Source organism: Berghia stephanieae, chromosome 7 (assembly GCF_034508935.2).
Source record: "Berghia stephanieae isolate SIO BIC M18660-M18661 chromosome 7, UCSD_Bste_1.3, whole genome shotgun sequence".
NCBI lineage: Eukaryota > Metazoa > Mollusca > Gastropoda > Nudibranchia > Aeolidiidae > Berghia > Berghia stephanieae.
The window spans coordinates 38,102,426-38,128,669 of NC_088366.1; the positions used below are offsets into that span (position 1 = coordinate 38,102,426).

At 35.5% G+C, this 26,244-nt stretch overlaps 1 protein-coding gene across 1 annotated transcript in view; it reads left to right on the forward strand.

Moving 5' to 3' along the window:
• The first annotated feature begins 296 nt into the window (after window positions 1–296).
• The window catches only part of LOC144977194 (trafficking protein particle complex subunit 8-like), a 170,296-nt gene continuing 144,348 nt past the window's right edge, over window positions 297–26,244 (forward strand). The window contains exons 1-3 of the mRNA XM_078922133.1: window positions 297–689; window positions 14,198–14,398; window positions 25,036–25,125. Coding sequence (XP_078778259.1) covers window positions 533–689; window positions 14,198–14,398; window positions 25,036–25,125 — 448 coding nt within the window. The 5' untranslated portion in view covers window positions 297–532. The remainder of the gene's footprint in view (window positions 690–14,197; window positions 14,399–25,035; window positions 25,126–26,244) is intronic.

A 26,244-nucleotide genomic window follows, 5' to 3' on the forward strand; every position in this document is an offset into this window, starting at 1 on the left:
GGCACAGGCGTGCTCGAGGCCAGTGATCGATGTGAAAAGTGACCAAATAGAACCTTACTCGAGCATACAATACTAAAACTCTGATCTCCTTGGAAAACTCATCGGTTTTGATAATCACAAAAATTCTAACGGACTAGGGAAAATTAAAAAATGGATATAAATGTTAATTTTAAATCAATTATAGAAACATTATTCTCCGTGTGGCCAATTTTGGCCAAATTGGTCAGGCCAATGGCTATCTGGCAGCCAGGGTAAGACTCTCGATTTTTATTTCCGGTGTACTGAAAACACAGTTCCTTCCCTTTTGACCCAAGGATCCCAATGAGGTCACTAGAGTCAAAGGTTAAAAGAGGTTGTGCCCTCCACCGAAACGGAAGTGGTGTAGTCAATAACATGGCGCATGACAATGTATTTATTTTATGAGCGATGGCAAATTATCCCTAACTAAACGAAATTAGATTATTGAATTTAATTTATTAATTCGAATTGTAGTGTATTTATTGTAGCGTGTTCGTTTTTAAGGCTTTCAAGAATGTCTCAATGCAAGCAGACCGCTACAGAATTCATTCAAAGCACCTTTAGTCCGCACATCGCAGTGCTCTGCAGCTCTGACGCCCAGTTACTCTGCCAGAAAAATAACCTAAGTTTTGTTCAGCTGATTCAACCCTTCTCCAGGCTATCGTCAGAAGGTAAGAGTCTTACCAAAAGATCATCAGCAAACAGCAGATTTATCGTGGTGCTTGATATATGGGAATCATGTTGGAGTTGGAAATCTGTATGGCTGCCTCTTTTCTCATCCTCATGTGAATCTGTGAAATAAGAGTATGAGAATAGCCTGAATCAGAATCCTGGGTGAGAATTGAATAGAAAAACATTCGACCTCTCATCCTGGCTGAGAATAGAGGTAGTGGCACCTTCTCGCTATTCTCACCCCTGTATTAACCAACGGGTAGGGTTAGCTCAGCCCCCCTCCCCCCTTTTCAATATTCTCACCTGATCATCATCATCATCTCTCTCGTGACTGCTTTTTATAGTGGTACTGCATGTAAGTAGGTACTTTGGTAAAAAATTCAAATTGGATTGAGCTCAATGAAACCTATATCATTTTAAAGTGCTTTTCAACACGATTCTAATGATACCAAAATTGTGAAAATCAGATAAGCAGAAAAAAAGTTATGTTAGTTTAAAGGCTGAAAAATGGTCTTCTATTTGCCTTTGTTATTTACTGACGGACTTTGTGACCTGAAAATTGTTGCATTTCCGGTAGTAACCACCATCTGGATTTCAAAACTGGTCTAAAATGGCGCTAAGATTTGAGTAAGGATTTTACTGGAACGAATTTCATGGATGCGGTATACAACTTTGCCCTGAATTTAATTTTATAACAAAGTTAAGATGTTAAATAAACGTGCCAGCATGAAATTTTGATTTACCAAGTTCTAATCTTTTAATTATCCAAAGCTAAATTATACCCTATTTTATCCATAATCAAAAGTTATACTAAATTGTCATTGATTTTAAAATAAACTACACAAACGATAGAGTAATTTCTCCTGAAGAAATAAGACATAAATCATTAAAATCCATCCATAAACAAAAAATCTATGGAACTTTTTCTGAGACCCATCACTCAAAAGTCCAAAAAATCGGGTCACAGCCATTAGGCCATTTATCGGCTCCCTGCTGGAGGGCCAAATGGACGTTTACCAAAGTACCTAATGTAAGGAGGGTGAACATACTGATACATGTCTTGCATTTAAAATTTAGACTGGATGGCTTGGGATGTGGGAACCATGTTAATGTTCGAAATCTGTATATGGGAGTTAGTCTCTCTCTCTCTCTCTCTCTCTCTCTCTCTCTCTCTCTCTCTCTCTCTCACTCTCTCCCCCCCCTTCTCTCTCTCTCTCTGGCGACTGCTTACTTATAGTGGTCCTGGGCGTAAGGAGGGTGAACATAGGATAATTTAGAATTTTTCTCGCTATTCTCACAGATTATCGTCATCTTTCTCTCTCTCTCTCTCTCTCTCTCTCTCTCTCTCTCTCTCTCTCTCTCTCTCTCTCTCTCTCTCTCTCTCTCTCTCTCTCTCTCTCTCTCTCTTTCCCTCGCATATTGTCACATAAGGTAGATTATGATGCTCTCTGAAGTGTTTCCAGCATAAAGCAACTTAATAATTAAGTTCTTTTCGTCACAAAAATTACCCCTAATCACAATCGAGTGACATGCTCCGACACAGAAATGGCCTGCCGATCGGGCCTATTGTTTGGGACCGTTGCGGGAGCGGTATGGGTGTTTTCTATTAACAATAACGGGAAATCCCTTTGATAAAAATGAATTAAACTTGGCATACAATTAATTAGAGAAGAGGTCAATCTATCCTATTATGCCAGCGTACCAGTTTTTCCCATTTTTAGAACCGGTAGAAATCACCCACTTTTTGCGACTGTTTCCAATATTTCGAAAACTATATATTCATTCACATGTATTCTCTATAATTTCAAAATTTTAGACATCTAGCATAAGTACTTTTTGCCATCATCGACAAGCTATGCCATCACAAGACATTTGCAGACCTGCCGTTTGTACCGATTTAATCAGGACCATCCCGATTTTTATGCGAAATTTGCTGCTGTCCCGATTTCCTGATTTTTCTCTCTTGCGTCCCGCTTTTTCTTTTTACCCGAATTTTTTTAGTTAGAAAAAAAAATTGGTAGAATTTTTTTTTTTTAGCGGTAATCAAATGACAGACCTGCCAACCGATACGATTAATCGTATTTTAGTACGATTTTTGGACTCAAATATGTGGATACGATTCCAAAGGATTTAGTACGATTTTTGTTGTAATATTTTGATTTTTTTTTCTCAAGCATGAATGATGTTGAAAATGACAACATGTCATACATCAATTGTTGACCGTGTTTTCTGAATGATACATCACAGTACTTTTGTTATCATTTCAGTTATTTATATGTTGCCGGTTTTCACCTATATTTTTCTCATAACTTTTTGAGGATTTGCATAGAATTATGCATTTAAGCTTATTTTATACTTGAAATGGCCTCAGGCCACATTTAAGATTTTACCACTTGTTAAATAGAGTGATATAATTCTGATCAAGATGACTCTTATTAGTCGTGGGCAGTCTTGTTATGGCTTTGTGCCATCACCAAGTCTTCTGGCCAAATGTGGTTGACAATAACTGCACAGAATAAAGACACTACACCTGTGAGTTTGGTGTCCTCAGGTGAGTGTTTAAAAAAAATATTAATGTAACGTTTTGTCCCTTATTTTCAAGCGTCCTGATTTTTTTTCCTGTGTCTTGATTTTTTGAGACCTTGGTCCTGATTTTTTGTGTCTGTAAAATGGCAGGTCTGCATTTGTTTGGCATGACGAGCCCATTGATGCCAGGGGGTGATAGAATACCAAAGATATTAGCTGGATGTCGTAATTAAGTAAAAACATTAAAAAAATTTTGAAAACACAATAAATAAATATATGTTTATTTCCACTTTTCATATTGCGAAATAACATTAAAAATAATTTACAGACAATAGGAATTCAGTCTATTGTCTAATAATATCCTATTCCCTTTCACAGTTAAGCGAAGTGGACTCGTTCAATTCTAAGAATTGGGACTTTTCCTTTAATGGGCATATTATTATTTTGTGTTGACTTAGCTGTCTCAATTTCTCCCTACATTTATTTTAACTTGTTCATATATTTCCTCTCTCTCTATCTCTCTCTCTCTCTCTCTCTCTCTCTCTCTCTCTCTCTCTCTCTCTCTCTCTCTCTATCTTTCTCTCTCTCTCTCTCTCTCTCTCTCTCTCTCTCTCTCTCTCTCTCTCTCTCTCTCTCCCTATCTCCCTTTCTTACCACTCTGTCGTTATTTTTTTCAATAGCAACAACAATATCTTTCAAATAGTGATGCTTTGCGTTTAGTTTAAAAAATCATAGCATCTACCAGTCATATATGTACCAAGACACGAAACCATGTGTAATGTGAAATGTTTATAGTCTTATTAACACAATTCAGTGAGAACTAATTATAAAAAAACAATAACAAAGAGATGGGTGACGTCAATTTCATTCCTTCTATACAAGAAATTTATCAAGATAACGCATATTTGACCATAGAAATAGACTTAAAATTGAAAAATCTACAAGATCGCCAAGTTTCATATTTCATAAAATTTATTATTATTATTATTATTATTTTTATTATTATTATTATTTATTATTATTATTAGTATTATTATTATTATTATTATTATTATTATTATTATTATTATTATCATTATTATTATTATTATCGTCGTTGTCGTCATTATTATTGTTGTTGTTACACACAGTTTTGTGTGTTGGTATGTTATACACGGCTGACGGTTGACGGCTGTTGTATTTTACCTAAAGGCATAGCATAAATACTCACACCTGTCATCCCGTACTTTGGCATCTGTCAGTCATTTCCCATGTGCCAAGTAAATCCCTCCCTAACTCAGAATTTTAAAATAAATATAATTAATAAAAATGTAATTCTAATTTCAACAATTTTTGGAGTAGACACATAGGCCTTGGTATCAAACCTATTGTAATTTGACGCTGAACAAGAATCTGAAGTCAAATAAGCGAAAATCCGAGGGAGAAAAAATTGTCCACTTTTTTATACTGCCGCGCCCATGATCCATCACTGATTGCTCAGGATCGAAAACAGGACCAGCCATATTTTTGAGCGACCGTTCCGTCACCTTGCTTGCGCGTCGTCCGCCCCCCCCCCCCTCTTTACTGCTAGTTATCAGCCACAAATCATATACCAGGTGTTTTTAAAAAGTTGCCAAAACGCCAATTAAAAAAAAAAGACGAAATATGTGACAAAGACATGTGGAAGGCAAAAATATGCGGCCGCATATATTATGTGGATGCCGTGGCATTTTCCTGGAGGGACAGCAATATACATCCCTTGTCCTCTATTACCTATACTAAATGTGAATGTGTACTTCCCATACTGAGTATCATACTGATTATTCCCCCCCTCCCCCCAAAAAATTAAAAAATTCCACCATCCAAGTGCCAGCGGCTTTTTCTCTTTGATCTCGTATCATAATAATAATAATAATAATAATAATAATAATAATAATAATAATAATAATAATAATAATAATAATAATAATAATAATAATAATAATAATACTTTATTGCATCCCAAAAAGGAAATTTTTTGTACAGACGTGTTATAATTATGGAAATAGGATGTATATATAAAAAAAGGAGCAGCTCTATAAACCAGAGCTGCGCTTTATAATATGAATAATTTCAACACTGTAAAATAGTTAAAACTGTCACTATAAATTGAAAATTGAAAAGATTGCAAAACAAATAAATTAATAAATTAATATTTATATTTTTAAAAAGTAAAAATGAGAAATAATCATATAAAATGATTATTGCTTGTTGTTATAAAGCCTAATACTGGACGGCAGAAAAGATTTTCGGTGTCTCTCTGTTTTCGTTGAAATAGAGAAAGGGCGACCACTTCTTTCTGACATAATAATTGATGGTCTTAGTGGATGATACTGGTCATTTAATATTTTAGTTATTTTATTTATACAAAATTTCTCGTATAAAAGATCTACATCGTCAACATCATTTATATAGCGTTTAATGGATTTTTTAATATTTGAATTTATTTTGTTCCTTTCCACTGCTAAGCAATCGCCTCCCCAAGCTGTTATACAAAATGACAAAACACTTTCTATTACTGCTCTATAAAATAATGTGCAGAGGGTTTTATCTATTCTAAATTGAGAGAGTTTTGATAAAAAATATGTACGTCTGTCTGCACATCTTATGCCTAATTATTTTCAAGTGTTCATCCCACTTGAGCCTGTCATCAATCGTTACACCAAGGTATTTGTAGTGAGGAACTCGCTGGACGAATTGGTCCTTTAATTTTAACGGTTCTATCGGTTCCTTCACTCTCCTAAAGTCAATCACTAGCTCCTTTGTCTTGCTTATGTTAAGCTCTAGGTGGTGGGCATCACACCAAGACACAAATCTATCAATTTCTTGCCTATAAGCCACTTCGTTGCCATTTGTTATGAGGCCTTGAAGAGCGGTGTCATCTGCAAACTTTATTAAAGGTACACTCGGTTTTGACTTCTACAGTCATTCGTGTATATTGTGAATAATACAGGGGATAATACACAACCTTGAGGAGCACCAGTATTTGTAGTTATACAGGAAGATTTGTTTTGTCCTAATTGAACATACTGTGCTCTCTCCGTAAGAAATTCGAGCACCCAAGCAATTATATACTTGTTTAAATTCAGTCAATTTTTGAACAACCAACTGAGGTTGCATTGTATTGAACGCTGAAGAAAAATCTGCAAAAAGCAATCTGCAATAGCTCCTAGCATGATCTAGATGCCTGTAGATGTTGTTTGTAAACAGCAAAATGGCATCCTCTACGCCACGTCCTGGTTTGTAAGCAAATTGATGACTATCACTCAATGGCATAAACTGATTCCTAATTTTAACAAGAACAAGTTTTTCTAAAGATTTCATGACTATTGAGTCAGTGCAACAGGTCTGAGATCGTTCATAGTTTCAAGTTTTTCTTTTTTTGGAACAGGAATAATTTTTGAAGTTTTCCAAATTTCAGGGATCGAAACGCATTGGAGGGACCAGTTAAAAATATGTGTATAAATGGGGGAAAACTGATGATCCATCCGGCCCAGCAGCCTTCCTCTCGTTTAGTTTCGAAAATACGAATCTCGTTTCCTCTTCACTGACCTCAATAGTCATTTCATCTTCCAAAGCCCTGTCTAATTTATGTTTTTCATTTTCAATATCAAATTTGTTTGCTGTGTCAAAACGTGAATAAAATTTATTTAAAGTTTCAATTTCGATATCTTCTGATATAATCGTGGGCTTTGGATTATAGTTAACAGCAGTTTTAAGCCCCGCCACGTGTCCCGTATATCCCCAGAAGAAAAGCATTTTTCAATTTTATTTTTGTACTTGTCTCTACAACTAGATATTACCCTCTTTATCTCTTTTTGTTTTGTTTTCAGATCTTTTTTGTTTCCACTTGGTTCAATAAAAGTTTTAGATCTTTTGTTATCCAACGCTTGTTGTTAGGATAATATTTTATTTCGTTTTTACAAGACACTAGCTGTTCACAGAATTTTAAATACTCACTCACACAGTCATTCAGCTCATCCACACTATCACATGATTCGATAAAAACCTTCCAGTCAGTGCATTCAAAACAACCACGCAAATCTTCACACACACTTCCGTTCCAGATCTGTACACTTTTCTTTACTGGTTTTACACGTTTAAAAACAGGGCGGTAGGTGGGGAGTAGCAAGCGCATGCAGTGGTCAGATAAACCTAATGGGGCACGGGGTAAACATTTATGGTTTCCCCAAGCCCAACACCTCGGTTGCTTGTGGGATGATTGGGTGAGAGTAGAGAGTAGGGATGGGGACAAGTAGGGTGAGAATAGCGAGAAGATGCCACTACCTCTATTCTCATCCCAATCTGTATATATGGGAGCTAATCTCTCTCTCTCTCTGTCTCTCTCTCTCTCTCTCTCTCTCTCTCTCTCTCTCTCTCTCTCTCTCTCTCTCTCTCCCCTCTCTCTCTCTCCCCTCTCTCTCTCCCTCTCTCTCTCTCTCTCTCTCTCTCTCTCTCTCTCTCTCTCTCTCTCTCTCTCTCTCTCTCTTGTGATTGCTTTTAGTGGTATTGGATGTAAGGAGGGTCAACATACATTAGCAATCTGGGTGGGGTTCCTGACCTCCCAAAGTGGGCAGGGAGGTACATACTGTGTCTTCTATCCCCTTATGCCTGTTTTCCAACATGCTTTCTGTCTTTGTCTTGGAATAAGATTACTTGGTTTTGTTCTGGCCCTGGCCGGAGTCCTGGCTGGGAGGGAAATGCTATTTTTAGAAAATCATTACGACCATCTTACTTTATCAATAAATATTACTGAAAGTTGACACATAATTAGCAAAGACGTCATTTTAGATTATTTCAAATGGCAAAATTCGTGCAATTACTAGATGACAGTTAAAAATAGATGTTTATTCTTTGGAGTAAAATAGACTAGAGGCCATAAGAATAATCTATCTCAATTTTATAAAATTAATATATAAAGTGTCGCTATTACTATCAATTATTAATTCTATATTTATACATTATTATGCATTTACATATAAATTCAAACTGGGGGTCATAGGGCCAACATATTTCACTTTGGTTAGGCTAACCCTACAGGGGTGAGAGTAGTGAGGAGGGGTGGGGCTAGGCTAACACACTACCTGTTGGTTTATACAGGGGTGAGAATAGTAAGAAGGTGCCACTCCCTCTATTCTCACCCAGGATGAGAATAGCCACTCCCATTAAAAAAAATTTAACTTTAACGGGGAGGGGGGAAACCCCTCGGATCCCCCTCAACCCCAATTAAAGATACTCTAACCTGATGAAACATGATGTTTGCCATCATTTGCAATATCGAACTGATGGGGAAACATAGCAAGTTATAATGGTTTCAGCCGACACAACCGTTTCAGCTCATTGTTTTTTAAATTAGAAATTTACACCACTTAGCTTAAATAGTAATATTTATTGGACATTTGGATATTGCAACTAATTGAAAGTCCATAATAATAATGTCTAATAATAGATTAAGTAATATAAAAGTGCTGTGAAACTAGAGAAGTCCTCCCAAGTTCTCATGCGACTCCCCTGTCACTCCGTTCTGCAACTCATTTTCAGTCTCTATATTGTCAGCTAGACTAGTGTCTGATATTTTTTCAAAGGAACTGTGCTTTCCGTCCACCAGTGGACTGAATACACAGCTGTGTTTTCCGTCCACCAGTGTACTGAATTTTTTTTTAAAATAAAAAAATTGAGCTTTTATATAGCGCAATATCCACTTAATGTGCTCAAAGAGTGCTTTACAGGGGGTCCCTGACCAACAGCAACACGTAACATGTAGAACGAGACATGACGCCTGTTAGGCGATATTAAAATTTTTCAGACATAGACAATGGCCAGGTAAACTTTGTTCTCAGTTCCCCTTTGTCTTACTTTTTCTTGGGTGCTTTAATTGTAATTCTATAACTTTTTACTGTCCCATTTTCTTCCTATTTACTGGCCCTGATATAACCAAAATGTGTTGCAAGCGCCGTAAAACCCTTAAAAACAAACAAACAAACAACAGTGGCTATGGTGGCTTTGTAGATTATGGCAATTTTTTCGCAGTTTCCTTGTAAAGGACAGCCGTCCTTCTTTCTGCAATTGCAGTTGTCTTTGTTTTTGTTATTGTTGGGTTTGGATATGATTTGTCTGGTATTATTATTATGATAAATGCCGACTGATGAAATGGACATGGAAACAATCGTTTCGGCTTAAAAATATGTGAGTGAATATATATATATATATATATATATATATATATATATATATATATATAATATATATATATATATATAATATACACACATATACTAGTAAAAAAGCCCGCAATTTCGCGGGGAAGGAACTATTTTCCTTCGATATTATAACCACCATCATTTAATGTTGGCAGATTGGTAAACAACGTCTGTGCAACTTGGTACATCCTCTGTTGACTTTTCTGTGTGGCCCAACATGAAGTGTAAGCCGCTATAGCCTCTGACCCATGACACAGCAACATATAGTTGTCTGTGTGTGAAAACAGGTTGTGGTAAGAAAATCAACTGCGAAAATAAACCTGAAGTAGCAGATGTGAGTAGAGTTTAAAAACGATCCTGATATCGAGAGCTTACCTTACAGTACAGTACTCTGGTGATCATGTTTGGTGGCGTTTGGCATCGTTTTTATGCACCTCCACTGGAGGTGTACAAAAATCCATCATTTTTATGGACCTCCGTTGGCGCTGCTCGTTGATTAATGAAAATGTTGCTGCTTGAAGCTCGAAGTCGAAGGAAAAAATAACGATAAGTGTTGAATTGTAAGCTTCAATTTAATAGGCGAAGACATACTGTGGACGTTTCTGATTTCCCCTTTATCAACAAAACACGACGAATAAGACACTAAGAACGAATTAAGTGAATACATTATACTGGGGATGTAGGAGCTTTCGGAATGTCTCCCCTTTACTTAACTTATGGAAAAACAAACATCCTAGCACCTTTACTAAGATTTATGACTAACCCTAATAGAAAAAAAATCCTTCGATCTCGAGCTAACCCTAATAGTAAAAAAGACCCTCGGACTGCTTTGCACTACCTTTCAATACTTCACTAAAATCAAAATGGCGGCTGAAAATCAAAACAATGGTCAAAATCCATTTGGTTGTTCTTCCTGTCGTACTTTTTACAGTGACAAAATTGGTTGCATTTGAGAGTGTTAGTGTCGTCGGTACGTATTTTATGATATCGGTGTGACTCAACAAACTTTCAAACTGACTTTAAATTATAAAAGGAAATCAAGTTGTCTGTTTATCTATCTGTAAAAAATACATTTCTAATTTTCAAATCTTTCAGTAGAGGTGTGCGCCGTATCATTTTTTTTATTGACTCAAATAAGCACAATGTTCTCCACAATGCTATATTTTTAAAAGAAAGGATATATATATATATATATAATATATAAATATATATATATATATATATAAATATATATATATATATATATATATATATATCTGGCCTGTAAATCGTCCGTCTATTGTCGGGTTTCTGACAGTACGATTTTGCTCTATAAGTGCTAATATTAAACAAAAAAAATAATAGTAAAAATAAAATTCGTAACGTCAAAGAACAGAACCAATAAAAAAGAAAATAAAAGACTTTTATTTCGTTCCTCGAAAAAATCAGATTTTATTCCGTTTCAAATGCCGCCTTAAAAAACAAAACAAAAAAACTTTTTATTTGTCACATCAAAGACAAAACAAAACTTTGCCGTCTATAATATTATCATGCTACCTACACGCTCCGCTAGACGTGGATGTATTCACTGCCTGGCTACTGTGCCACAGCCAGCAAGAGAGAGGTCGCGAAGTTTGTGCGAGTCGCCTTCACACACACACCTAGTCAGTAAATAACGTACGTACAGAAGTGTGTCGAACCGGACCGGAAGGTTTCTCTCTATTTTGCTACCGACGCACATGCATATCTCCGGTTTTCATATCTTTTTCTCTATATTTTATTGGTTCCGTCCGGATTTGAGACGGAAAAAAAATAATGCGAAATAATTATTTTTCTTCGAAATATATATTCTTCTTTGAAAGCTGTCACACGACCCACCACCTCCTCTTTTTCTTCTTCTTCTCCTTCTTCTTCTTCTTCTTCTTCTTCTTCTTCTTCTTCTTCTTCTTCTTCTTCTTCTTCTTCTTCTTCTTCTTCTTCTTCTTTCTTCTTCTTCTTTCTTCTTCTTCTTCTTCTTCTTCTTCTTCTTCTTCTTCTTCTTCTTCTTCTTCTTTCTTCTTCTTCTTTTTCTTCTTCTTCTTTCTTCTTCTTTTTTTTCTTCTTCTTCTTCTTCTTCTTCTTCTTCTTCTTTCTTCTTCTTCTTTCTTCTTCTTCTTCTTCTTCTATAAGAATTGATCCAAATAAACAAAAGAGTCAGCGTAAACATTTAACACAAACAGGAGCGAAGATACGCAGCTTCCCGTGTCAAGCACAAGATACACATCCTTCAAAAGGGTAGGAATCGTTCTCTTCCTTTCATTTTACAACTAACTCAGACCTGTACCTCAAATAATTGGGTTTTTTTTTTTGGTACCATAAAATAAGGACCTCGTTATAAATAAGTAGGGTAAAGTGACATGATTTGACTAGTCAATTGACGTGTCATATCTGTCCTGTTGTGTCTATTTTTGCGTGTTCAAAAAGTTCCGACAATTTTTTCACCAAACATCTACAGGCCTGATATATATATGAAGGGTGCAAGGGAAAAACAGGGAATGTCAATTTTTTGTAATTTTGAGATATTGGTGTCAGTGGAGAGATTATATTACATACTAGCTTCTCATTAATAAAGGAAATGAAAAAACACGGAGAGTCAGCTAATATTCTTGTTTGAAAAAAAAATATGTCATGGCAAAACAGGGAATGTCAGTTTATTACAATGGAAAAACCAGGAATGTCATTGTTATTAATTGAGTTATTTACCCTGTGGCCAATCAACAGAGCCTATTTAGTCACATGACTTTAATGTTTGTAAACAAAAGAGCGGACACATGTGTGCATCCAGTTGTTACGGACACCCCTAAAAAAAAAATAAACAGAAGAAAACGTGAAAATTACAACAACAAAAATAATAATAATGCGACTTCCAAGTCACCTGGGTAGTGAACCTTGTAACTGTAAACTTCTGAAATGTTTTGACACTGTTAGTGTTGAGAGAAGAGAGGTATTACTGAGTCATTTCAATAGCCTTTCTACGAAAGATGAGCAGGATGCCATGATCACGTCTCAAGTTACTGTGAGCTAAATAAAGTAGAGACGTCCAAGAAAAGATGAACAGGAAGCAAATCTGCATACATTCTCATACCAGTACCACGTTATGCGGGTTGAAGGCAATGTGGAAAAAATTCAAATATGTTGCCATGCTGTCCTATCAATGTTTGGAATTGGCAAAGCAAGATTCGAAAGGATACAAAAAAACGCTGTGATTATTCTCAGACATGTCTGAGAATAAAAAAAAATGATTATTGGCTGTCTGCCAATAACCTGAAATCATTTATTTTTGTGTTTAATTAAAATTTGGATAAAAATCACAATAATGTGTTTTCACAATTCCTTGGTTTTTCCATTGTATTTTTATCTCTTTTTTTACACAAAGAGTTATCGAACGTTGGAACTCATTGCCAGCAAATGTCATCGAAGCGACAAGCGTCAATGCTTTCAAGAATAGATTAGATGCTGTGATGTCAAGTTATATGCATAGTGTAGAAGTGCCTCCCACCCAAAATAGCTATGATCAAAAGATCAGTAGAGAAAGTGCAGAAAGTGCAATGTAGGCTAGCCCCTGATTACAAGATCAGGTAGGGAAATGCATTAGATCAGTTGTGAACAAGATATTCAGTGATTGGAAAGAATCCGCGAGAGGCCAGCGGCCTAATAAAGCGACGTTGATACCATCTATTCTGTTCTATTCTATCTCTTAAACATCTTACTAGACTCTTTCTAGTTCTGAATGAACCAAAATTTTACAACAATGCAACTTCAAACTTTGCATGTTCTTATACCAATTCAGATGAACGGACTTATTCCAAACACTGATAACAGCCAAGTACTCGTTTTCTACCTGAGTAAGCTGAGAGAATGTGAGTAATGAGCCTTTTCCAAGGACTCAACTTTGCGCCATTCAGAGAGTGTCTTGAACAACACTAAGTCAAAGTAATCAAACTAACAAATTAGCGAAATCTAGATGTCGTATATTCGAAATGTCATGGTCTGAGTGATCAAACTTTCTTTTAGCAAAAGAGTTGCTAAATCAAAATTATTCTGGCATTGAAAGGATAAAACATACATTAGGTGTTGTGAGCACATTGTGCGGTGTATTGGTTATGCCAGTCAAGTCCATATACTCTATTGTTTGAAGATGAGACAGGAATTGTGCTTTGCAAGAGAAAAACAGGGAGTGTCAATTTTCACCCCCAAGAAAAAATTTCAATGTCATAGCTAGACAATGAAGGAAAAACATTACTAAATACCTTATTTCTATTGCAAACTGATTGTTTTTTAACATCAATGAACGATGAAAAAATGTTGGGAACAACAATAGATCAATGAGTGTTCAAAGTTTGTTTTTGAGTTTTCTCAAAACGACAAACAATGACATTCCCTGTTTTTCCCTTGCACTCTTTATATATATATCTATATAGATATATATATATATATATATATATATATATATATATATATATGTGTGTGTGTGTGTTTGTGTTAGAATGATATCACAATTATTTCATGGTTAATAATAATTTAATATGGCTGCGCAGTCTCTATGGACGCTTGCCGTGAATGTGTGCGTCAATTTGGGTATCCATTTTCATGGTAAAAACAGTAAATAAATAGATGTCTAGGTCAGATTTTTAGGAATACACCTTTGTGGTCTCCCTGTTTCTGGAGTAGAGGCAGAGATTACTGTTAATGTATACCGTTTTCTGGGTAAACTTTAATATTCCTCCCTTTTTATTTCTCACCAGTTCATATCCGTGATGCCAATAATGTCACCCACTCAATTCACAACTTACGTATCAATGTATGTGACATGGCCTCTCAGACACTACAGCCGAACATAAGCAAGAAACAACTGAGTGATGCTGTGGCTGGGATCATTAACCACACACCTGAACCCGGCTCCAACAACTTGGTGACCATTGGAATTTATGACATACAGCTCAATTGTAAGTCTAGTTCTTGGCAACAATTGGATTATGTTGTCAGCCTTCATTTACTAATTTTTATTTATATATTAGCTCTCCACAAACCCCAACTTTCTGTAAGCTTTAATCGCTCGCTTCCCTTTCGATATGACACACTAGATATTAAAGGGGAAAACAAACATGAAAGATGTACATTTGAGAAAACCTTCATTTTGATCGTAAAGGTACTAAAATGTAGTTTCATTTGAAAATAAACACAAATATGACAAAGTTTCATTTGAGGAAGCACTTTAATTTTAAACTTAAAGACAAATGAAAAAAAAAAAATCTTTATTCGTACCATCGACCATAATCTTACCAATCATATGCATGATTTATTGTGTTGATAAACAAGAATGTTTTTGTTCAACATTTTCATCCATGGGTAACCAATAAGTTTTAGTGTATTTTATAAATTATACATTAAAGGCATGCCTTTCAGCAAGACGTGTATCATCATTACTAATATTACCTGTATTAAATATTGTAATAATTAGTAATATGGAAGGAACAATTACTAACTGATCAAATACTTCAGACCTGTAAATCCCTTGACTATAATCAGAGTTACTGACTCACCGGTACTGGTCAACAATTCATCTACAAGCCTTCCTCAGTTGTTGTTTTTAAAGAAAATAATCCAACCACTTTGCTCCTATAGTGCTATTTATAGTGTGACAACCTCTCTCCCCCTGGTCCATACTTCCGCTTCGCAAAACATTGATGATGTGCAATTAAACTCTTTATGCGAGCAGAGCTTGCGAGGGTAACTCTCTCTGTCTCTGTCATTGGTCTACTCAAGGAGTCGATGAATGCCTGCTGTTTTTAGCCAGCCCTCCTGGTACAAAATCTCGATTCTCCTTTTTTTTCTCCACCTTGCAATACTTTACATTAGATATAAAACAATAAGTGAAAATGCAGTTGTACGAGGCCGGTAACTGTAAATGGGCTTGTTTACATTTTTACTTTATATTTTCTTATTCACCACTTTTCTTTAAATACTGTCTATTATGACTGGCACAAGACAATTCCATGTCATATTGGGAGAAAACAAAAGCAAAACACGCAAAATTAAAAATGGGGTACCACAAGGTTCAGTTTTGGCACCAACTTTCTTCATTGTTTATATCTCCGACATGACAAATTGCGAAGCACTCAAACTTAGATACGCTGATGACTGGGCCTTAGCCTATCAATCGAAAAACCTGAAAGAGATTGAAGAGGTTCTAAGCAAAGACACCACCTGCCTGAAACAATATTTTGATAGATGGTACCTAAAAATGAATACCACCAAATCAGTATCCACAAACTTCCACTTGAATAATCGAGAGGCAACAAAAGAACTGAAGATCACAGCCGGTAACTCAATACTACCCCCAGACCCCAATCCTAAATACCTTGGCACTACATTGGACAGACAACTAAACTATCGCAAAGACATTGAAGGAACCGCAAATAAAATCACAAAAAGAAACAGCCTGGTGAGAAAACTCACAACTAGCACCTGGGGAGCCTCACCACAGGTTGTGGTAAGAAAATCAACTGCTAAATAAACCTGAAGTAGCTGACGTGAGCAGAGTTGAAAGACGATCCTGGAATCGAGAACTTACCTTACATTACAGTACTCTGGTGATTATGTTTGGTGGCGTTTTTATGCACCTCCGTTGGAGGTGTACAGAAACACACCGTTTTTATGCACCTCCACTGGAGGTGTACAAAAACGCACGGTTTTTATGCTGTTGGCGGTGCTGGTTGATTAATGAAAATGTTGCTGCTTGAAGCTCGAAGGAAAAAATAATGATAAGTGTTGAATTGTAAGCCTCTATTTAATAGACGAAGACATACTGTGGACGTTTCTGATTTCCCCTTTATCAACAAAACACGACGAATAAGACACTAAGGACGAATGAGAGATGTGTAGTGTGAATGGCGTAGATAAGGTAAATAGACATAAACAATGATGGGACAGGAAGTTTTTGAAAAACAACAACAACAAAAGAAGAAAAAAAAACCCCCAATAAAATGACAAAGACGCGTTAAACGAATAAACTGATGATAATGATAAAATATTATAAAATGATAACAATCGACGTTTACATATAAATGCACGACGATAACACATTGAATGGTACCGATGTTGTTTTTAAAAAAATATAATAATAATAATAATAATAATAATAATAATAATAATAAATAATAATAATAATAATAATAATAATAATGATAATAATATAATAATAATAATAATAATGATAATAATAATAATAATAATAATAATAGATTAATTTAAAAAATGATGTCTTTCTCAATAAAGTAAACTTTTTTTTTAAATGTCCACAATGGGATTGAACCCAGTACTTTCAAGGTTAGAGTCTGACAGCTTATCCACTGCGCTAAGGAGCCACCTGACTGTTCATAACATTTAATAAGGTCTTTCTAAAACCTTATATTTTACCTTCAATGCAACTTCTATTTTCTGGTTTTAAATTTCGATTTTTTAGATTATTATTATTATTTTTTAATTTATTACCAAAGAAATTAAACTTGGGTATTATCCACCCAAAACCATCACACTGAAAGCATCATATGGGCAATAATAATACTTGATGTCATAAATAGATGAAAACTGTGGAAAACTTTGTGTAGATCTGAATTCTGTAAAGTAATTAAGTGAATACATTATTTCGAATGCAATGATTTGCGTAAAAACGCCAAACTGACAACTTTTTACAGTGTCCAGATTGGTTGTTTTTGAGAGTGTTTGTGTCGTCGGTACGTATTTTATGATATCTGTTTGACTCAACGAACTTTCAGACTGACTTTAAATTATAAAAGGAAATCAAGTTATCTGTTTATCTATCTGTAAAAAATACATTTCTAATTTTCAAATCTTTCAGTAGAGTTGTGCGCCGTATCATTTTTTTTATTGACTCAAATAAGCACAATGTTCTCCACAAGGCTATATTTTTTAAAGAAAGGATAATTGAATATTGTTTTGGGTGCAAATTTGCCAGTCAGATATTGATTCAGAGTTTTAAGATAATCTAAATAAAAGGGAGGTAATTGAATAGAGTGACTCAGGTCATAATTGCCTCGCTATCTCCCACAGACACTGGTTAAAATGTGCTTCACCCCCCCCCCCCCCCCCCCCCACCTATATCATCATCATCATCATCAACAACAACAAAAACAATAATAATAATAATGAATAACTTTAATCAACATTTTTCTGTGATAAGTAGAACAGGCATAACAACTTTGACGATTTCAGCTATAGTGATTAGTGCTCACAACTCAGTACATGTCCAGATCATAACAAAGGATGTTAAGTCATAACTGTTGCCTAGTGCTTGTTATTATTATTATACACTCACTTGATTTGTCATACACCAACATATACACATTCACACTAAAATTCACACTCACATGCCTACACACACACACACACACGCACACACACACACACACACACACATACATACAAACAGAGACAAAGAAGTTGAGTCTGTTCTTTGATTTGATTTTGTCAATAGGAGTCCTTTTGCTATAGTCCGTTCCAAGTCCCGTGTGCAGGAAATATTGCAAATTCCTTCAAATTACGAAATGTGGAGCCGTGATTTTTTGCATGCGGGCTTATATTTTAAGTGACATTACGAATTTTGAATATCGATAATGATTGACCAAACTGTTTTCTCACAATGACGAATTCCTTTGCTCTTTTCATCATTTGCATTAAGATATGACTCAAACTTTAAAATGTTTATAGTAGTGGTGTTAGTGCTGGTTAAGCTAAGAGGATCTGTAGTTGACACCAATATTATTCAAGTTTATGCACCAACAGAAGAGGCGACAGATGCAGATATGACAGAGTTTTACCATTCACTAGACAAAGCAAAACGAATGTGTAAATCACAAGAAGTCCTTATGGTAATGGGGGACCTAAATGCTAAGATTGGCAGAGGCAGAGATGGTGACATAATCGGACCACATGGACTGGAGACAGAAATGAACGAGGAAACATCTGGGCAGATTGGTGTAGAACAAATAAATTAATGATTTCAAACACCTGGTTTCAACAACACCCAAGAAGAACCTGGACATGGCAATCACCAGGGGACAGAGCAAGGAACCAGATAGACTTTATAGCAGTATCATCAAGATTCAGAAATGGCATATTAAATTGCAAAACCTACCCAGGCGCCGATGTAGACAGTGACCATGTCCCAGTTGTTTGTACAGTAAGGATAAAGTTTAAAGCTATTCAGAGAACAGCTGGTAGAATAAAGAGGGATTACAGGTTATGCAAAGACAATGGCATACAAACAAAAATGAGAGAAGAATTTGAAAATGCACTCATGATACAAAGCCAAAGTGAACCTGATAACGAAAAATGTGAAAAACAATTTGATATATTCCAAAAGTGTGTCAAAGCAACTGCAGAAAAGCATTTACCAATAGCTCAAATAAGCAGCAAAAAGGAATGGATGACAAATGAAATTCTAAACCTATTTGAAGAAAGACGAAAATGCAACAGAGGGTCTGCAGAATACAAAACATTGAACAACCACATTAAATCCAAATGCATCGAGGCACACGAGAACTATCTAGACTGGAAATGCTGCGAAATCGAAAGAGAATACAAACCCAACCCCCAACAAGCTCACCAAAGAATAAAAGAACTATCAGGGAAAAGGAAAAGCAAAGCAGCAGGAAGTTGTATCCAAAACAAACAAGGGGAACTGCTATTTGAAGAACAACATATAGAAAGCCGATGGGTAGAATACATAGGCGAACTGTACAATGATCCAAATAGAAATGAACCACCACTGAAATTCAAAGAACCATTAAGCGGACCAAACATCACCAAAAGTGAAATTGAACATGCCATGGAACGAATGAGGGATGGTAAAGCAACAGGCCCTGATGAAATATCTGTAGAGGTATTAAAAAGCATAGGAGATCTAGCAATTGATGAACTTCACATATTATTCAACAATATATACAACACTGGAAAAATTCCAGAAGATCTCTGTAACTCTATTTTCATAGCAATACCAAAGAAAGCAGGTGCAGTCAGATGCGAAAATTTTAGAACTATAAGTTTAATAAGCCACATCAACAAAATACTGTTGCGTATAATTATCAACAGGCTAAGGAATAAGATTAACCCCGAAATCGCAGAAGAACAATATGGATTCCAACCTGACAGAGGGACAAGGAACGCAATATACCTCCTCCGTGTTTTAAGTGAAAGAGCTATACAGGTTCAGACCCCACTATACCTCTGTTTTGTCGACTACAAAAAAGCTTTTGATAGAGTACGCCACGAAGAAATACTAAAACAACTGCACTCCATTGGCGCTGATGAGAAAGACCTCAGACTCATGCAAACATTATACTACACCCAGCAGGCATCTATCAAAATCGGAAACTCTACAGGAAATTCCAGGAGTCCGTCAAGGGTGTGTTGCCTCACCAGATCTGTTTAATCTATACCAAGAAACAATCATGAGGGGCATAACTAATATGGAGGGAATAAAAGTAGGAGGTCACAACATAAATAATATAAGATACGCAGACGATACGGTACTCATTGCAACATCAGAAATCCAACTTCAAAAGATTGTTGACAAAGTGGTAGTAGATAGTGAAGCCAAGGGAATGGAAGTGAATATCACCAAAACGGAATGCATGGTAATACAGAAAAACCCCGAAAACAACAACACCTGCAATATAACGATTCACGGCAAGCAACTTACCAACGTAGAAAGTTTTAAATACCTAGGTTCAATAGTGACAACAGATGGAAGATGTAACCGAGACATACGAGCAAGAATAACTCAAGCCAAACAGGCCTTCATGGACCTGGGAAACATTTTGAAAAACAAACAGATGTCGTTCGGGATTAGATTCCGAGTCTTGAAGTGCTACGTGTGGCCAATCTTGTTATACGGATGCGAAAGCTGGACTACAAATGCAGAAACACAAAAGAACATTGAAGCTTTTGAAATGTGGTGTTTGAGAAGGATGCAGAGAATATCGTATACTGCACACAAAACGAACGAAGAAGTGCTAAAACAAACATCCCAACAAAGGAAACTAATGCCATTAATAGCGGATCGACAACTATCCTTTTTCGGACACATAGTAAGGAAAGATAAGAATGAATACCTGGCAAGTTGTGGAAAAATACCTGGTAAACGCGCCCGGGGGAGACAAAGAAAAACACTCTAGACCAACTGAAGGGCTTCACCAACCTAACAATCCAAGAGCTGTTTGAAAAAGCAAGAGACAGGGAGGAATGGAGAGAGATAATTCATGCAGTATCCGAAGCCTGGACCAGGCATGGAACCTAGAAGAAGAAGTAGTGGTGTGTTGATTCTCTTTCCCATTGGGAAATAATCATGACAAAGTTGCATTCAGTGGTGTAGCTTAGCAAATCATTTTGGGTTGTTTGAAATAGTTTATTATAGATAGCATTTATCTAGTACTTCACAGTATTGAAAGCAGGCGGCGTTTATACGATATCTCTTCCCTAGTGGGCAACGGCCAAATAATCAATTGGATGACACAAGCAGCCCATTAGGTGCTTATACATTTTTTGGACAAGGACATAAATTTAAAAAAACAAGGGTCTTTTCGAATTATTATGCCCGTCTCCGACAGGATGAGAATAAATGCCTTTCACAAAGACATAACACCCGACGAACTGTTGAGCAAGACATATCATAAATGTTGGACAAGACATGTCACGAAATTCCACTGGTCACCCATCGAGTATGCTACGTGTTCGCCATTCTTGAAAGGGGGGGGGGGGGGGTGTGCTTTGAATGTATTAATGTGAAATATCACTGAATGTAAGCTTCTTTAACACCAGATTCCATTTAAGGAACCACAGTTTTCAAATACAAGAAATGCATAATTAAGATGACATAAACATTTATTGATTTGACCTCTCCCCTGAGTTCCTGGTTGTAACTTACAATGTAAGCCATACTGCTATTTGCTGCATGCCATGAAAAAGAATTCCGCGCTTCGTCTCTCTGGAGAAATACTTCTAAATTTTCCTCTGTGACAAATGTGCATGTTTAATCCATAGTTTTAAAATCTGGCTTTCAAATATTAAATTGTAACAATTGTTTATGTCAAGTGTGTACAAAGTGTACATTTTGCTGTGTCATTTTAAACTCATGATGGCAATAATAGTGAGTAGTGCACATGAATCTTTTAAAATGGAAACTCTTGGTCAAGCCTGTGTTATCACAACAGAATTCACTGTGTAAAACATCAAAATGTTCACTCGTTCCTTCGTTTTTTCTCATATACTGTAAAGAAGAAAAATTCTAATGTATGGTACTGTAACATTTGAAAAAAAAAAATGGGCTTAATGTCACCAACAATGTGAAGATATCCACATCAATGTGTGCACACGGGTTGTGGAACGGACTGTAATATGGTTTGACTGGATAATCCACAAACTATTTGTCATAGTTTGGTTTAAGTAGACAATTCCTTTTCACACAGGTACAATGATTTTTCCTGAATTGACCACACAAGGTGATGGCCCCTCTTGATGATGCTGGTGAAGATGACAAACGGAAGTTTTAAATATCGTCATTGATGACGTAATTAGAGGTGCTTTTTGCTGAAAAAAAATGGCACCATACAGAGGTGTGGAATGTTGACAATGAAATGAAAAAAGGCAAAACTAAACCATTGCTTTGTAGTAAAGACAACAAATTATTAACTCAGGGAAGAGATGTAGCTTCAGCGATTTAGATATGACTGCTACCGCCTGCTGATACCAAATCCTTTCTCAGTACACTTCTCATGTCACTTTTGACATTCGGCACCAGTCAGTCTGGACTGACATTGTAGAAATGAGATTGTCACAAAAATTCATGCATCTGAATGCATGTGTCAAAATATGACATATTCACGGAGTCATTCTTGGAGTCATCCGTCCGAACACGTACACAATCATTGCTTCATTCAAAGAAATAAAACTGTCCCAAAACAACATATAGTATTAAATTTGACAGGTTTTTTAATCACTTGCCTTCAATTTTTTGAGTCTGGCTGGAAGGAAACAAAAACTGTCTCTGTCACCCGGGGTAAGCTTTTAGCTATTTCAGCCAACAAAAAAGTGATTTTCGTTGTTTTTAGTTACTGTTTAAATTTAACCTGGAAAATAAGGGTTTGATCTTAAAAGGAAATGATATCTCTTTTTTTTTTCCTTCAATAATTAAACTGGATCTTAAATACCGAAGTTTGTCCTGGTTCCACGTTACTAAAAATAGATTTTCAAAAATGGCAGTTAACACCCAGTTTAATAAAATTTATTTCAGCTTTAAAAATAATATTCTTAAGGTTAGAGTTAAACTAAAAAGTGATTTATTACTTTTTAGCTTTAATGTTCAGGTTTGCTGAAAATTCTTTCTCCAAAATGTTGATTTTCCCTTTATTTTTTTCCCAAACTAATTTTTTTTGGTGTTGGCAAGTTAACTCAGACTAAACATTAATTGAACACTCATTTTACTTAACGTTAGTTTTAAGTGCTGCGATGCCCTTCAGAATGTCAATTGGTCGCTCTTAAGTGTTCCTTATTTGAGTTTGTGGAAAGGGGATACTATCGATACGAAACCCCCCTCCCCAAAACCCCCATTGGTTCTGTTTGTATAACAAGCTAGAAATCTAAAAAGGTGTATATAAAATAGTGCCAGACAAGCAGAAAGAAAAATACACGAAAAAGATCATCCCCAAACAAAATCAGCTTACCTCAACTGGGAATTGAACTTCAGACCCCCTGATTACCACAGAAGTGACACCATTAGATTACAGGGTCTACCCCATTTATGGGACGACTTAATGCTTATATTCTTTAAAAGGGTATGAGTTCTGCTGTGATTCCTTGCTTGAAACCATAATGAACAAACATTAAAGAAGAGGATGAGACTTAAAAATTTTTTTAATCTTACACCAGTACCGGCTGCCTAATTTGTTACATTCTCAAAGATTAACTGTGGCTCCATGGGCCATTTGGCTCTTAATTCTTTAAGATTCAACCTGACAAAAACCGCCAGCGGCATAATATTCATGGGCGGGGTAGTCAAGACTGGCCTCAGTAAGTAAAATCCAATCGTTGTGAAGGAAATGACAGGCCTGTCACTGTCGCAGGATGTTTTCAGCTTTGATTTTTATAAATTTGCTGACAAAAAATAAAATAGGTTGAAGTAATTGCGATTTGGATCCTATTTTATTTGCGGGTGAAAATCATTGACATTGCACTTTGTTTGGTAAAAATCGGAAAAAAATCACGACTTTGGTGATGAAAAATGACTTTGATAACAATTTTTGTAAACTTTAAAAAATATTATGAATAATTTATAACTCCCTTATTTGTGGGGCGATTTTGTCATTCATAGTATCAATTTTATTGTAATAAAGAGATAGGAACTTCAGAATTTTTTTTCCTGATTACTTTGTAATTTTAGCACTAAGAAAAGTAGTTGGTAAATAAATTTGTTACACCTCTTTGATCTACCGCCACCGTCCATTCGTGTAGAATTGTGAATCAAGCGTCTCAAAGTCTTCGTCCAATCACAGGCTATCTAGCCGGCTGGCCGAAACGAAGATGCTTCTACCTGTCAATGTATTAAGCTATTGTTATGCAAGGAATATAACACCTTTTTTAGTAGGCCTAAAAGCTAAAATCTAAAAGTAAAAAATACAACTCTGAGGAATTTGAAAGTCACATTGCTGAAATCAGCTTGAAAAAAGAAGAACAAATGGTCCTTATTTCAGAAAAATTGGTTGAAAAACAACGGTTTTACGAAGAAATTTGATTTTAAAAATTGCTTTTGTTTATTTTAGCTTTTTTTAGCAACTGTTTTATTTATCGGTTGATTTTCTTGATTTTTGTGTCATTCTTTATATCTCAATGAGACGAGATCAGTGATATACTTTGTTTGTTTCAAATGTAACTAGAATATAATTTGGCTTTTTTTTACCTATCATCCGTGCCTGGATAATATATTCAACAACGTGGTGATTGTGACGCAACTATCCGATGACCCGTCTTCCAGTGTTTCAGCGATGACTCAATACGTCTGTTGACACGTGAGCTGTCAGAACGACCAATTGTTGAAGGGTCAAGATTCTCAATAGCGAATCATTCTTCGATCAAAAAAATTAAGACCTCACAAGAACAAAAGTTTGAAATTTGGTGATGGATGGACCTATGGAATCGCTTCTGGGCGGAGTTAAGCCATGAGTGACCATTGAAAACGAAAATGCGACTGCAGACATCAAAGGGTAGGCTTATATCATCAAAGGATGTCTACATGAGTGACATGGCCATATAGGGAACTCATTATCTACTCCCCCAAAAATAATCTGAACACGAGAGGGTTAAGGGCTGTTTTACTTTGATTACTTTGGACGTAGGTTGTGAAGGTTCTAAGGATGGCTATCAGAAATGTTTGTTGTTCTACATTAAATCAAACGAACGAATTTAGAGCTCTGATAACGTTCATGCATATTATGTTATCATAAAAGGTTGTTTTACGAATTTCTTTTAATCAGTCTATTTTTTTTTCATTCCAAAATTGTATTTTCAGCCTCAACTCCGTGGTACGAGTCTTGGAGAGAAGCTTTTCTTCAGGTTTTGCCTCCATCAGACCATGAATATCTTAACCATTGTTTGTCATGTATCCTTCCAGACAAAGATTCAGTTATTGGCCTTCATGTTTTCTTTTTATAATTTTATTATGTTTTCTTTATATAAGTCTTATGGCAGAGTTGGTGACCCACCATCTCACTCCAGTATTATTGTCAGAGTGAACCAGATAGTGAAAATGGACTAATAAAAAGTTCAAATTCTGACATTTAAATGATATCCCCCATTGAAAATGTATGCAGTTGCTTATATCATTTAAGTGTCCAATATTTTCGTAATTCTAATAATTTTCAAATTTGGAAATCCAGTTCACTCAGACATAATATACCAATGTCTATTAAAAAATTTCTTTTCTTTTCTTTTTTTTATACTATGCTAGTATTAAAGCCCCCATCTCTGCTGAGTAAATTTCTATTTTGAATTTTGAAAATCCGTCCATAGATTTTAAAAGTTACGCATATTCAAATGTGCCATTGATTTGGATGACCCTCAAAGAGGAAAAAAAATCTAAAAAGTCTGGGACACTTATTATCAGACTTTTTTCAGAGTCATGGCTGTATCTCGCATGGCAAATTTTTCAGAGAATGTAATAAACACATCAGAACAGTTGTAACTTGTATCGTTCTTGAGCTGTATGGCAATTGTCTAACATAAATTTTGAAAAATCTCATCCAAATTGATCATTTGGAACATTTATGATATATAATTTTGTGAAAACAAACCATACAAATGATATGGAAGTTGGCAAGGGAGTTGGCAAGGGACCATAAAGATAGGTGTCTCTGACATTTATTTGTCATGAAAAAAACACTAGGGGTGAACTGCAGGGTAAACACTGATGTTCCATCTCTTTTTGATGCTGCATTTGCATCAGTCAACATCTACAGTATGATGCTGTTACCAAATTTATCAATCAAATCTTGTTGTTACCATTGATACCTTAAAATGTGTAAATCAATATCACCCATTATTGCCCTTAAAAATTTATACCTTATCCCAGATGTATATATATATATAATATATATATATATATATATATATATATATATATATATATATATATATATATATATATATATATATATATATATATATATATATATATATATAATATATAAACATTATCAATATGACAATATAGATTATAGAA